Here is a 14,078-nt window from a genome sequence, read left to right as displayed (position 1 = left end):
GTAAGAGGGGCGGAGCCAGCAGCAGAGCAAGATCAGTCAGGAAAGATCCCCCGACCCAGGCACACAGGCAGCGCGGACCCAGTCAGGGTGCGGGGCAGATTGACCCCAGTTGCACATTTGGCACAGTGAGACGGACTGCACAGGCCCCAGTGGGCGAACCCAGCGTCGGAGGGCTGACCACGGTCGCACATTTGCGCGTGGGAGACGAAGCGCGCGGGCCTCGGTGGTGGTGGTGGTGGTGGCAGGCAGCAGACAGGATGCCATTGCTCCTTTTTGACCCCGCCCCCACATACAGCGTCACAACCCAGCAACTGAGTTGCCCCGCCCTGGTGAACACCTAGGGCCCGCATCTTGATACCTAACAGGCACTAACAGGCCAAAAGATGGCTCAAGAAGAACTCAAAGCCCCAGAGCCGATAACTCTAAGCGACCAGGAAATAGCGAACCTCTCAGATGCACAGTTCAAAACACTGGTGATCAGGATGCTCACAGAACTGGTTGATTATAGTCACAAATTAGAGGAACATATGAAGGCTAAACTAATTGAAATGAAGGGAAATGCACAGGAAACCAATAGTGATGGAAAGGAAACTGGGACTCACATCAATGGAGTGGACCAGAAGGAAGAACGAAGCATACAACCAGAAAAGAATGAAGAAATGAGAATCCAAAAAAATGAGGAGAGGCTTAGGAACCTCCAAGACATCTTTAAATGTTCCAACATCTGAATTATAGGGGTACTAGAAGGGGGAAAGAAACAGCGATGAGTGGAAAACTTATTTGAACAAATAATAAAGGAGAACTTCCCCAGTCTGGCAAAGGAAATAGACTTCCAAGAAATCCAGGAAGCTCAGAGAGTCCCAAAGAAGTTGGACCCAAGAAGGAACACACCAAGGCACATCATAATTACATTAGCCAAGACCAAAATGAAGGAGAGAATCCTAGAAGCAGCAAGGGATAAGGGGACAGTCACCTACAAAGGAGTACCCATCAGACTGTCAGCGGATTTCTCAAAAGAGACCTTACAGGCAAGAAGGGGCTGGAAAGAAGTATTCCAAGTCATGAAATCCAAAGACCTACAGCCAAGATTGCTTTATCCAGCAAAACTTTCATTTAGAATGGAAGGACAGATAAAGTGCTTCTCAGATAAGGTCAAGTTCAAGGAGTTCATCATCACCAAGCCCTTATTATATGAAATGCTAAAGGGACTTATATAAGAAAAAGAAGATGAAAAATATGAACAGTGAAAGGACAGCAAACACACAGTTATTAACAACCACACCTAAAACAAAAGCAAACCAAGAGGACAGCTAGATCAAGAGCAGAACCATAGAAATGAAGAACACATGGAGGGTTAGCAACAGGGGAGTGGGAGGAGGAAAAGGGGGGAGAAGGTACATAAAATAAGTAGCATAGACGGTAGGTAGAAAATAGACAGGGGGGAGGGTAGGAATACTATGGGAAATACAGAATCTAAAGAACTTGAGACACGTGGTCATAAACTAAAGGGAGGTAATGGTAGGGGAGGGGTGTGCAGGGTGGAGGGGAATGAAAGGGGGAATAGAACAACTGTAATGGTATAATCAATAAAATACATATATTTTAAAAAAACAGGAAGCTAAACAACAAAACAAACGAGCAAGCAAAATATGACCAAAGACACTGAAATACGAAGCAGGCTAACAAGGACCAGAGGGGAGAGGGGAGGGAGTTTCAGGGGAAAGGGGAGGGATTTACAGGAACTAGTATAAAGGACACATGGACAACAACTAAGGGGGGTGGAAATGGGAGGGGGTGGGGAGCACTGGGGGGGGTGGGCTGAGATGGGAGTAGGACAGAAAACTGTACTTGAATAACAATTAAAAAATATTCATTTCATTTAAAAAAAGAAAGAAAAATTTTTAAAAACTTATCTTGATTATACATAGTAATTATTGGTTTCTATATTGTTATTAGATTCCTAGCATTGGAAAATATGGTTTACACATATAAAGTTTTACACATACAATTTTTTGAAAGAGCATGTTGAAAGACGTTTGGATCATATATCTATTTTAAGTTCTATTTCATTATTTAGGCCTCACTTTAAGTTTAAAAGTGAAACATGAAATGCTTTTTCTGCTTAATACAAAAATATATATGGTCAGAAGTGACAAGTGCCCATAGTTTTATCTTTGAGATTGTAAGTACTATTAAAAATTTCAGAGTAATTCTTTTTCTTTATGCATAGTCTGAGGGTAACTAAAAGCTATGAAAAAAACATTTTTACTGAGAGTTTTAAATGGTATCACATCACACCTGTTGTAATTTTTAACATTGTCAGTTGTTTTCCTTCAAGTGGCAAACTTGCTGTGTTCATTTTTGAGGAAATATCTGCCAGATGCTCAAGTTCAAATAACCACAGTTTTTCTTTCAAGTAAAAAGTGTGTTCAGTGAAAAAGTGGGCAGTGCATCTTGCAGCAGCTCAGTCACCCAAGTACTGTTCCTCAAGATCACTGCCGTACTTCACACACAGAAGAGCTGTAGAATACTTCCCACTTTGTCACACACAGCATTAAAAAGAGGTACTCTGATACGTAGCCTCTGGGACAACTGCCAGTTTACTGACATTCATGTCATGAGGTGCTGCAAGTAGAAGAAAGAGAGCAAGAAATGAAAACCTGTTTGAAAAAATAATGACAGAAAACTTTTCTAATTTGTTGAAGGAAATGTACATACAAATCCAGGAAGCGTAGAGTCCCAGACAAGGTGACCCCCAAAGAGGCCCAGACCCAGACACACAATTAAAATGCAAAAGGTTAAAGACAAAGAGAGCATCTTAAAAACAGCAAGAGAAAAGTAGTTAGTTACCCACAAGGGAGCTCCCGTAAGACTGTCAGCTGATTTCTCAAAAGAAACTTTGCAGGCTAGAAAGGACTGGCAAGAAATACTGAAAGTGATGAAAAAGCAAGGACCTATAACCAAGATTATTCGCCCCAGCATAGCTGTCATTAGGCTTGAAGGACAGATAAAGAGCTTTGCAGACAAGAAAAAGCTAAAGGAGTTCATTGCCATCAAATCAATATTATATGAAATGTTAAAGGGTCTTCAGTAAAAAGAAGAGCAAAACTATGAACAATAAGATGGCATTAAATACATATCTAGCAACAATTGAATCTAAAAAACTAAATGAACAAGCAGAACAGAAACAGAATCGTAGATACAGAGAACATTTTGGTGGTTGCTGGATGGGAGCCTTCTCTACCCAGATGGTAGGGGGAATGGGTGAAAAAGGTGAGGGGATTAAGAAGTACAGATGGCGTGTTACAGACAGTTACGGAGGTGGCTGTAAGGCACAACATAGGGAATATATAGAATGGACATGGATGGTGGTGTGGGGATTGCCTGAGGGAGTGGGGGTCTGGATGGAGGGGGCAAAAGGGGGAAAATTGGGACAATTGTAATATAAACAATAAAGTATATTTTAGATTTTTTTAATTAAATTAAGGTAGGTACTCAAGGGCTGAGACTTAGTAAAATTAATCATTTNAAAGGCGAGGGGATTAAGAAGTACAGATGGCGTGTTACAGTTACGGAGGTGGCTGTAAGGCACAACATAGGGAATATAGAATGGACATGGATGGTGGTGTGGGGATTGCCTGAGGGAGTGGGGGTCTGGATGGAGGGGGCAAAAGGGGGAAAATTGGGACAATTGTAATATAAACAATAAAGTATATTTTAAATTTTTTTAATTAAATTAAGGTAGGTACTCAAGGGCTGAGACTTAGTAAAATTAATCATTTTTACTGCTCTATGAAGTGTATGTCATAAAACTGGCTTTTTTCTAATTGCCATTTTATGCCTGTGAAGAGTATGACACTAGTGTGGTCACTCATTCCCTCCATTCATGCCAAGATGCCGGCACTCTGACCTGCCATTGCTCTTGCAATATTAGGTGGAAATGTCAAAATAGTGAAAAAGACAAAGAACATCTTAATATTAGTGTGACGATAGCTGAACCTCACAGGATCCCTGAAAGGCTCAGAGGCCTCTCCTGTTTGAACCCCAGGTCTGTATAGCACACTTGCCTGTAGCTAGAACAGCAATTTGATCAGTACTTGGCTTTTTTTTTTCTTTTAGATTTTATTTATGTATTTCTAGAGAGTAAAAGGGAGAAAGGAGAGAAACACCAATATGTGGTTGTATCTTGCATGTCCTGAACTGGGAACTTGGTTTGTAGGTCCACGCTCAATCCACTGATCTACACCAGCCAGGGCAGCACTTGACTTTTAAAAGTACAAGAAAATATGTTACATTTTTGAAGGAAAAATTATTTATTTAACCCAGACTTGTTTGTAAAAAGTTTTGAGGCAAGTAAAAATAGATTGTTCAAGCAAGGTAACAAATCTGAGAATTAGCAGAATTTATGATTTTCATTCTCTTAAAACTTGCTGCACTAATTTTAATCATTTGGGGTGACTTTTATATAACTGTTAATTATGTAATTGGTAAATACTGGATTGTACTGGATTTGTACAATCCAAAACATGCAAGTTTAAATAGGGGTAATACTAGGGAACCAGCTTAGGTTCATGTTTTTTTGCAAAGTATATGTGCATTGCTTATGTTCTGAAATGGTTAATAAGGATTTTTACTTTCAGGTGCCCGGGAATATCACGTCCAATTTTTTAGCAACCAACCAGAGAGAGCATGGGTTCATGAAAAACGGGTACGAGAGTACAAAGGTCATAAACAGTATGAGGAATTACTGGCTGAGGCAACCAAACAAGCCAGCAATCACTCTGAGAAACAAAAGGTAACTGAAAGCATGTTAACATTATCGATCGAATATGTTTTTTAAAGGACTTCATAATTTAGTAAAACTTTTGTACTTGAATTCAGACATTTGTGGGGTTTTTAAAAGATTTTATTTATTTATTTTTAGAGAGAAGGGAAAGGAAGAAGAAAGAAAGACAGGGTGAGAAACCTCAGGATGTGGTTGCCTCTTTTGTGCCCCCCACCGGGGAGCCGGCCCATAATCCAGGCAGGTGCCCTGGCTGTGACTCCAACCAGCAACCTTTTGGTTCACAGGTCATCACTCAATCCACTGAGTCACATCACTCAGGGTTGAGTTCAGGCATTAAAGAGACTTAATTTTAACTCGGTTTATTCCAACTTTAACAGTTTATTTTGTCAGTAAGTTTTATAAGTCATACAAACAATTTTACAGTACTATTAAAAACTTGAACTGTCTGCTTAATACAATGCTGAATTCTATTTTGAACTGATTAATAAGTCTAGTAGATGCCAGTGAAATGTGGATTTTGCCAGCAATTTTTATTCTTTTTCTTATTTCAACATCTTTCTGTAATTTTCTTTTATTGTTATGTAGCAAAAAATTTTTAAGTAAATTAAAAAATATTTAGTGATACCTATTGTGAGAAAGGCACTGTTTTAAGCATATATATATATATATGCACACATATATATATATCTAATCTTTGTAACAACTTACATGAGGTAGATACCGTTATTCCTGTTTCTACAGATGAAGAAATTGAGGCCCAGAAAGCCTAAGTAACTGGTTCAACTCAGGTTACACAGGCGATGGAATCAAAAAATATGTTTGATGTAGTGGTAGATGTTTAGAATTTTGACATGAACTCATGGTACTCTGTCTGGTTGAGATTTTTAAACTCAACTAATTTTAGTGTGAGTCTCTTGTGATTCAGAAATGTGTCATGTTTTTACACTTTAAAAGCTAAATTTGATCTCAGAGGATTTTGATTAATTTTATCACACTTAACATTTTACAGATTTATACATCAGTGTTTGACATACACTATACCGTCTCATACTTTCATTAGCTAGTTTCTTGCTGCCTCAGTCTAAACCCTGGATAATTCCTAATTGCTTTGCTCATCTCACAAAGCTCTGTTTAAAGTTTTCTTATTTGTGTTACCAGTCCAGAGTCTTCTGATCAACCCTGGACTGTCTGTGGAAACTGATTTGGGTTAATTTCGGCTTTCATATGTGTCTGCTCTGCTCTTCTTGTCATCTTACATTTGTTCCTCCGGGCTCCTTCCTTTCTCTTCTTCCTGCCCATTTGCATTATGGTGCAAACCAGCAGTGCAGCTTGCCGGGTCGCTTTGTTGTGATCTCTGTAGCACCTGGAGCTTTAGGGTACCGTTGTTTTCTTCCTCTTTTAATCCTCACCCTGGGATATATTTATTGATTTGAGAGAGAGAGAGAGAGAGGAAGAGGGAAAAACAAGCATTTGATCAGTTGTCTCTAGTACGTGCCCTGACCAGGGATCGAACCTGCATCCTAGGTATGTGCCCTGACTGAGGATTGAACCTACAACCTCTTGGTGTATGGAACGATGCTCCAACCAACTGAGCCACCCAGCCAGGGCTAGGGCTAACATTCTTAATGTCAGTGTTTTATCGGCCACTGACATTTATCATTTCTATAATCTTTCTTCTCTTTGTCATTACTGCTAACTTTTTCATGAATATGATGGTACATGTCCAACAGAGTAGTCAACAAAGGAGGGTATATTAAAGAGAGTAAACCTACAAGCTATCTGGTAGTAAAAACAATTTATCCAGGTAATGAGGTTAGAAATCAGTCAAATCAATTTCATTGATTTGACTAAAGAACCTGAAGATATTTATGTGTATCTAGAAAGATGACAGGCTTATGTGGGAAGTACCTTTTGGTTTAAATGTGTTTGTTAGATTAAAATGTTCTGATAATGCCTACATCTCTTTTAAAAGATTCGGAAACCCCGACCACAGAGAGAACGCGCTCAGTGGGATATTGGCATTGCCCATGCAGAGAAAGCATTGAAAATGACCCGGGAGGAAAGAATAGAACAGTATACTTTTATCTATATTGATAAACAGCCTGAGGAGGCTTTGCCGCAAGCAAAAAAGAATGTTGCCTCCAAAGCTGAAGTTAAAAAAACACGGAGACCAAGATCATTGCTGAATACTCAGCCAGAACAGACCAATGCGAGTGAGGTGGCCTCCTCACTTTCAAGTACTGAGATTCGGAGACAGAGCCAGAGGCGGCACACGAGTGTGGAAGAGGAAGAGCCACCTCCTGTTAAAATAGCCTGGAAAACAGCAGCAGCGAGGAAGTCTTTACCAGCTTCCATTACAATGCACAGAGGGAGCTTGGATTTGCAGAAGTGTAACATGTCTCCAGTTGTGAAAATAGAACAAGTGTTTGCTCTTCAGAATGCTACAGGAGATGGGAAATTTATCGATCAATTTGTTTATTCAACGAAGGTACCTCTTTTCTTTAAATAGTTTTTGGAAGGCAATAATATTTAATGAGTAGTTAACCTCAGCATCTAAAAATACACAGTACAAGATCATTATTTAAATACCTATTTAATCCACTGCATTTGAAATGTACAGCCAGTTTACTCTGTTTAAGATGGGGCGAAAAAAGACATAGGCAAAAGGTTATGTTTTTCTTCTTCTTTTCCCCCCTCTTTTGTAATATCCCCATCTGTACTTGATTAGTCTTGAGTGGTGCAGCCAAAATTGAGCCTAATGCCCTAAAGTTGTGGAAAAAAACTGGGCACTTTGCCTGTTTCGAGTTTGTATAGTTACTTTTTCTTAGTTGAAAACTGTGCTTCTTATTAAATCTTTTTTGTCAGTTATCTGAAATAACCAGTGTAATAATTGTACCTACTGATCTGTTTGGTTGCACCAGCAGTTTTGTTAAGTTCATGCTGGCTCGGGATAGCTAATGTCTTTTAGAGAAATACCAGAACTGTGTTAGTTCTTCAACAGTTAACTGTGGTGGTAGCTTAGGTATGGGGCGGAAAGAGCTTCTTCTGATGTCTCCATCAGTCATCCCTGAACCTCTGTTTAAGGGCGCTTAAAAATACTTTAGTTTAAAGATTTTAAAACTCTTTCATAAGATTTGTGATGCTTACTCCAGAGACCTCTTCACTGTGCCCCACCAATACCACAGTTGTCGGCCTATGAACTCAGTTTAGTGGCACTGTATGGATGTGTACTTTTTTTTCAAGGATTTTATTCATTTATCTTTAGAGGGGAAGAGAAGGAGAGAGATATCAATGTATGGTTGCTTCTCATGTGTCCCCTGCTGGGAAGTGGCCTGCAACCCAGGCATGTGCCCTGACTGGGAATCGAACCGCGATCCCTTAGTTTGCAGGCCCGTGCTCAATCCACTGAGCTACACCAGCCAGGGCCGGATGTGTACTTTTAAAGAATTCTGTATTTGCTAACATTGTCATGGGCACATTAACATAATTAAGTATAGGCATGCTTTATTAGTGATAAATTTTCCTAGAGAGAGGTGTAAGGGTCCTCTGTTAACCTGTTTCTGCCTGTTGGTTCAGCTGACTTCATTAAGGCTAAGCTACTTGAAAAACTGAAGTTCCAGTTCCCATTTGGTTCTGCTGATAGCTTTGAATGGCAAACGAATACTCTGCATCTTTTTTGAGGGTAGAGGGGCTCCATTCTTGGAGTTAGCTTTTATCTGCTTTTAGATGCACAAATCAAACTTTTCAACCCCATCCAAAGAGTGCTATGTGTATGAAATTGGAGCTAAAACTGACCTTTTATAAATGAAGGCTTAAAAAATACATAAACATTTATAAATTACTCCTTTATTCATTGTGTTAAAAATATCTAACGTCTGTTCCACGTCGCTCATTGGGTGCACATTGGGGTCACTGTGGATGGTATATTTCTGTACCTATGGATATTCTTGTCTTTCAAGGTGTGTGGACATTTTTGTCTGTGTAGTAGGTGCTTAAGCAAATGAAAGTGACTAGACTTCTCTTACTGTGACATGAGTAAGGGGAGACTATTTAGACCAGAAAATAGTTTGTTTTTGACAGAAAATCATGGGATATGTGTGCATTTTTTAGTGATATGCATCATCTGGACTTACACAAATAGATTTTTTTCATATAACCTCATTGTACATTTTGGAAAACATCCTGATGACTTAATAAAATTGTTCTGGTATTGGCTAAGATAATTAGCTGCAATCAAGGCCATATAAAATAATCTTAAGTTATCTTTACAAACCAATAACACCTATTTTTTATTTGCCTTGTTTTGAAGGGAATTGGTAACAAAACGGAAATAAGTGTCAGGGGACAAGACAGACTTATAATTTCTACACCAAACCAGAGAAATGAAAAGGCAACTCAGAATGTATCATCTCCTGAAGCGACATCTGGTTCTGCAGGTCAGTGTAAATGAAGAGTGTACTGATCCATTTGGAGGGCGTAGAACTGCTGTGCTACGAGGTGGTAGCTATGTTCCTAAGAAGCTTTTAGTTATCAAAATGTAATTATGTTTTTAAAATGAAACTATTAAAGCAGTTACTCAATAAAAAAGAATGGTTTAGGGGCTAGAGAGTTTATAGTACCCTTTATTTTTCCTACAGGAATTTAAATAATAGAGGGTTTCATAATTAAGCGAGTATAGTTATAAATCTACACCTGTCTGAGTAAACAGCCATTTGATGATCTCTCTCTGCATTGTAATAACAGCTTTACTTTCCAGCCCTGATAGATAACACATCCTTACTATTTCTTCCTTTACCCCCTATTGGAAACAAATTGGCAGATGTCCGTGTTCTTTTTTTTTCTTAGATGTTGTAGATGTTAGTAGCTGTGTGCCCAATGCCTAACCCTCCTATAATAATCTGTTCTCTGATAAGCAGATACCATGAATTGAAAATCAAGCTATATGATTTTTGTTTATGGGGAAAATGTCTATATTCAATAAGATTGTGCTTTTGTTGGAATAGTCCAAGTAAATTTTATTAAGAGACTGACTTACCGAGGATGGTGTAGTTGAACTCAGTGTCTGGCGGCTTTCCCTTCCGTGACGACAGCACTGCTGCTTCGTGCAGCCACCAAGTAAGGACTTAGATGTCAAAGTAGGGTGGCCATTTGGAGTCTTACGTTAGGAGAAAGAAGTTTGTTTTATACTTTGTTCTTTAAAAACGTTTCTGGAATCTAAGAAGTGACCAAATAGTTTTCTAGAAGGGTTAAAGTCTTAAGACCTGAGGTAGTAATCTCAAACATTAGTAACTCAGGCAACCCTGTGATTTAGTGGCACTAAGGGGTAAATATTTTTTGTAAGGGAAATTTTTAGTAAGACTCTTATTATAAAACCTAAAGAAAAACAATCATTGTTCAAGAAAGACCTGGGGCTAGCTGCCTTTAAAACAAACAAAAAAAAATTGGGATGGGGGCTGTTGGACAGGTAGAGGTGGCGGCAGCAGAGATGGGCATATATTGGACCGAGCGTATTAAACAACATGCCTTTATCCCAAATTGAGTTGGGATAGAAAGCCATATTAGAGGAAGGAAGGGGCAGCAAAAGTTGGAACCAGGCTTGCAGCTTGTATCTAAAAGCAAAATAATACCAGAATGTTACCAGACCTCAGGTTCAGCAGCCTTGCTACTTGAGTTTGGCAAAGACAGAATTCAGAGTCAAGGAACTCAAATTATAAGAGAAAGTTTATTTTCCAAGTCACAGAGATAGGCCCGTGGTTGCTGTGGCTCAGTGGATTGAGTGCTGGCTTGTGAACTCAAGGGTTGCCAGTTCAATTCCCAGTCTAGGGCACATACCTTGGTTGCCTGCCAGGTCCCCAGTAGGGGGCACACAGGAGGCAATGGCACATTGCTGTTTTTCCCCCTCTTGTTCTCCTTCCCTTCCCCTCTCTACAAATAAATAAATAAAATCTTTAAAAAAAGAAGAAGAAAGCCACAGAGATAGAAAAAGGTGAGTCCACTGGGCTGCATGGACTTAGGAATTGAGTTTGAGAGGCAAAAGAAGAGCCCTTGGAGTTTAGGGGGGAAAGGGGGGAAAGAACTCACCTGGGGGAAGGCCAGAGGGGAAGGTATGGGCCTGCTTCAGAGAAGAGAAAAAGAGAGCTGGAGAGAGTGCAAGCAAGGTGAGGCTGGGTGAGTGCTGGGTGTGTGGGTGAGTGAGCCCAGGCCCTGGGGGGAAGTGAGGATGGGAAAGGCTAGGGTGTGCTCCAGAGAGAAAGAGCCTGAGCCGGGTCCTCTGTCCTGAGGGTTTTTACCCACTCAAGGCAGGGATCTCAGGGGAGGCCCCGGAGGAGGATCTCAATAGAATATCCTTCCGCCTTCCAGGTGTGTCCTTTCAGAGGTGTGGTCTCCACTGATGGTCTGTACCTGGACAGGGGGCCATTAGTCGTCGTGCCTGGTCCTGATACAGCCACAGCATCCCCCTGTCTCTGGTTTTGCTGCTTTTCTAGGCCTGCTGCTGAGACACAACTGAGGCCATATCTCTAGTCCGACTAAAACTCTGACTCTGGTCAGCAGACCCAGAGCTCTGCCTCCAAGATCCTTTGATGCGGGCCAGAACCTCACAGTCCTGAGGGCTTAATACTCAAGAGAGTGGTCGAGCCAGGGCTTGCATGGGAGTCTTAATGAGGTCATTCTCCAGCCTCCTTGTTACTTTTCTTAGGAAGTCTGCCTCATGACTTGCGACATGGTAGGGGAGGGTCATTGGAGGATCTGAACTGCATGAGCAGCAACATGAAAGGTCAGGGGGTCTAAACCACATGACCAGCGATATGCTAGAGGAAGAAAGGTCACCGTGGGGACCCACCCACAAAACTTTTTCCCCCCAGTTTTGCTTGTTGCTAGGCACCCAGGGCTTTCCAGACCTGGCCTATAATCCTTGCTCTTATCATGCCTAACTGCCTACTACATATCATTTCAAAATACTGTACTAAAAAAAGGAAATTGTAATGTTGAAGGAATGGATATACGGGCTCAGATTTTGCATTAATTGAAAATGTTCATTTATTTCTTTGAATATTAAAGAATCTTTTTTGGAGAAAAAAGAAAAGAATCTTTTGGCCTTAGCTCTCCATAATCAGTTTTGTTATTTTTCTTTATACTAAACTATTGGTAATTTATCTGAATTTAAATGTGATACCTAAACTAGGAGGGTCATTATTTAAATACCTGTATTCTCCTAACTAGGGAGAAAGTGAATTCTCCATACAATATTAGACTGATATTAAATATTATACTTTGTAAAAGATTTTATTTTATTTATTTTTAAAGAGAGGGGAAGGGAGTGAGGAAGAGAGGGAGAGAAACATCAATGTGTGGTTGCCTCTTGCACACTCCCTACTGGGGACCTGGCTCACAAGCCACGCAGGTGCCCTGACTGGGAATCGAACCAGCGACCCTTTCGTTTGCAGGCCCAGCACTCAATCCACTGAGCCATACCTGCTGGGGTATACTTTTATTTTTAATGGAGCTGGGTTTCTTTTCCTTCTTCTCAGCTACTGAACATTTTATTTTCATGTAGTCTTTTTGTTGTAAGTTTTAAGTTCTGCTATGGACTTTTTCTCTTTACTTTTTTTTTAAGTGAAATGTTATCATTCTTTGTATCTGGAAAAAGCCCAGTTTTTTCCTTAGGCAAGCACATATAATTAGATTGTAAATTAAGGTTGGGACCTTAATATAGGGATGTGTTCTAAAGTTTTGACCTTGGTTTAAATTTGATTACCAGCTATGGTTGATAATCATATTTTGTTGTTTTAAATGACCATTTTATTTCTTGTGAAAATAACTTCAGTACAGGCATACCTCGTTTTATTGTGTTTCACTTTATTGTGCTTCACATATGTGTTTTTTTCTTTCTTTTTTTAAATAATTTTTATTTATTTATCTTTAGAGGGGAAGGGAAGGAGAGAAGGAAAGAATTATCAATGTATGGTTGCCTCTCGTGAGTCCCCTGCTGGGAACTGGCCTGCAACCCAGGCATGTGCCCTGACTGGGAATCGAACCGCGATCGTGTGGTTTGCAGGCCCTCGCTCAATCCACTGAGCTACACCAGCCAGGGCATATATGTGTTTTTTTCAAATTGAAGGCAAGACCCTCCACCAGCAAAAAGATTACAACTCACTTTATTGCAGTGCTCTGGAACTGAACCCACAATACCTCCAAGGTATGCCTGTAGTTGAAAGTCAGAAGAGATTTGATCTTTCTTCAGAAATTAATTACATCATCATCTCACCTGGTGGTGGAAACTACACAGGGAGTGTTCTTGAGCCTTTTCCTAGTAAACTTAGGGGACACAGAAAGTGTGTGGTGCTGCCACATTTCCGTGGTTTGCAGAATTGTATTCGCATTTATACTAGAGTTCTAAGTACTTTTCCAAATCCACAGCTGCTTACCTCCTCTCTCTTAAAAGGCAAACATGATACCTTTTGGTGGGTATGTGTTCTGTGGGCAGCTTTCAGAATAATTTTAAGAAGTCATGTTGCATTATCTTCTCTAGGAGAGTATGTACATCAGATACCTGTACTTGATGAAACAATTATGTTTTGATTCTTAAAACAAGTAAAGAGCTTTTATTTGTTTTAAGCATTTCTGTTTTCATTTTCTTCTTCCCTGGTAGGTCCTTGAATATTGATGATTGTACTAAAGAATGGATTTGTGGAATACACAGGTGTCTGTGAGGGTAAAAAATCTGTTGTTTTGGTAAACATTCTCATCAATGGGAGGAGACGAGTGAGAGTGAAGAAAGGAGCGAGCAACTCCCTTTGTGGTTTCTCTGCTAGAAGCAGTGTATTATTATCACAGTTCCTCCTCCCTCAGAATAAAGATAGCAGAGTCCTTCTGTTTTCACCTTGAACTAAGTTGAGGGAATCCATTTACACATTAACAGGAACAATGACACCAAATAATAAATATACAGGTGATCCGAAGGCTTTACTAAAGTAGCTTGGGCCTGATTTTATAGGAGGTCTTAGCTTTCTCCTGTGGTAAGTGGAAGATGATTATTACCTAGGAAGGACCATCTAGGTGGTCCCAGCACTGAAAGGGTAGAGAACAGCTGCACTGAAGGGGTCATTCCTTCTCGGGGTCACAGAGTGAAGTCATTCCTGACTTAGTGTTCTTTCCAGTTGTGGTCTTCAGTCTGTTTTATCCTTTCCAAAATGTGAGCTTTCTTCTGTTAACTTTCAAAGCATTTTACTTTTTAAAAATCTTAATAGTTTCTTGTTTTTCTATTTAATGTGAAAGCACTTGATAATTTGTT

General features: G+C 40.0%; 1 protein-coding gene across 6 annotated transcripts in view; it reads left to right on the top strand.

Annotated features, from left to right (window-relative positions):
• NSD3 (nuclear receptor binding SET domain protein 3) overlaps positions 1-14,078 on the top strand; it is a 111,475-nt gene that overhangs the window by 48,211 nt on the left and 49,186 nt on the right. For 5 of the 6 annotated variants that reach the window (XM_037055379.1, XM_037055378.1, XM_037055376.1 and 2 more), the window contains exons 5-7: positions 4,641-4,795; positions 6,759-7,274; positions 9,096-9,222. In XM_037055379.1, coding sequence (XP_036911274.1) covers positions 4,641-4,795; positions 6,759-7,274; positions 9,096-9,222 — 798 coding nt within the window. The remainder of the gene's footprint in view (positions 1-4,640; positions 4,796-6,758; positions 7,275-9,095; positions 9,223-14,078) is intronic. The other variant, XM_037055381.1, reaches the window with a different exon arrangement.

This window comes from Sturnira hondurensis, unplaced genomic scaffold (assembly GCF_014824575.4).
Source record: "Sturnira hondurensis isolate 20B ecotype Veracruz unplaced genomic scaffold, ASM1482457v3 Scaffold0008640, whole genome shotgun sequence".
NCBI classification, from domain to species: Eukaryota; Metazoa; Chordata; class Mammalia; order Chiroptera; family Phyllostomidae; genus Sturnira; species Sturnira hondurensis.
The sequence above is the reverse complement of the archived record's forward strand: the minus strand, read 5'-3'. Positions and strand labels throughout refer to the sequence as shown.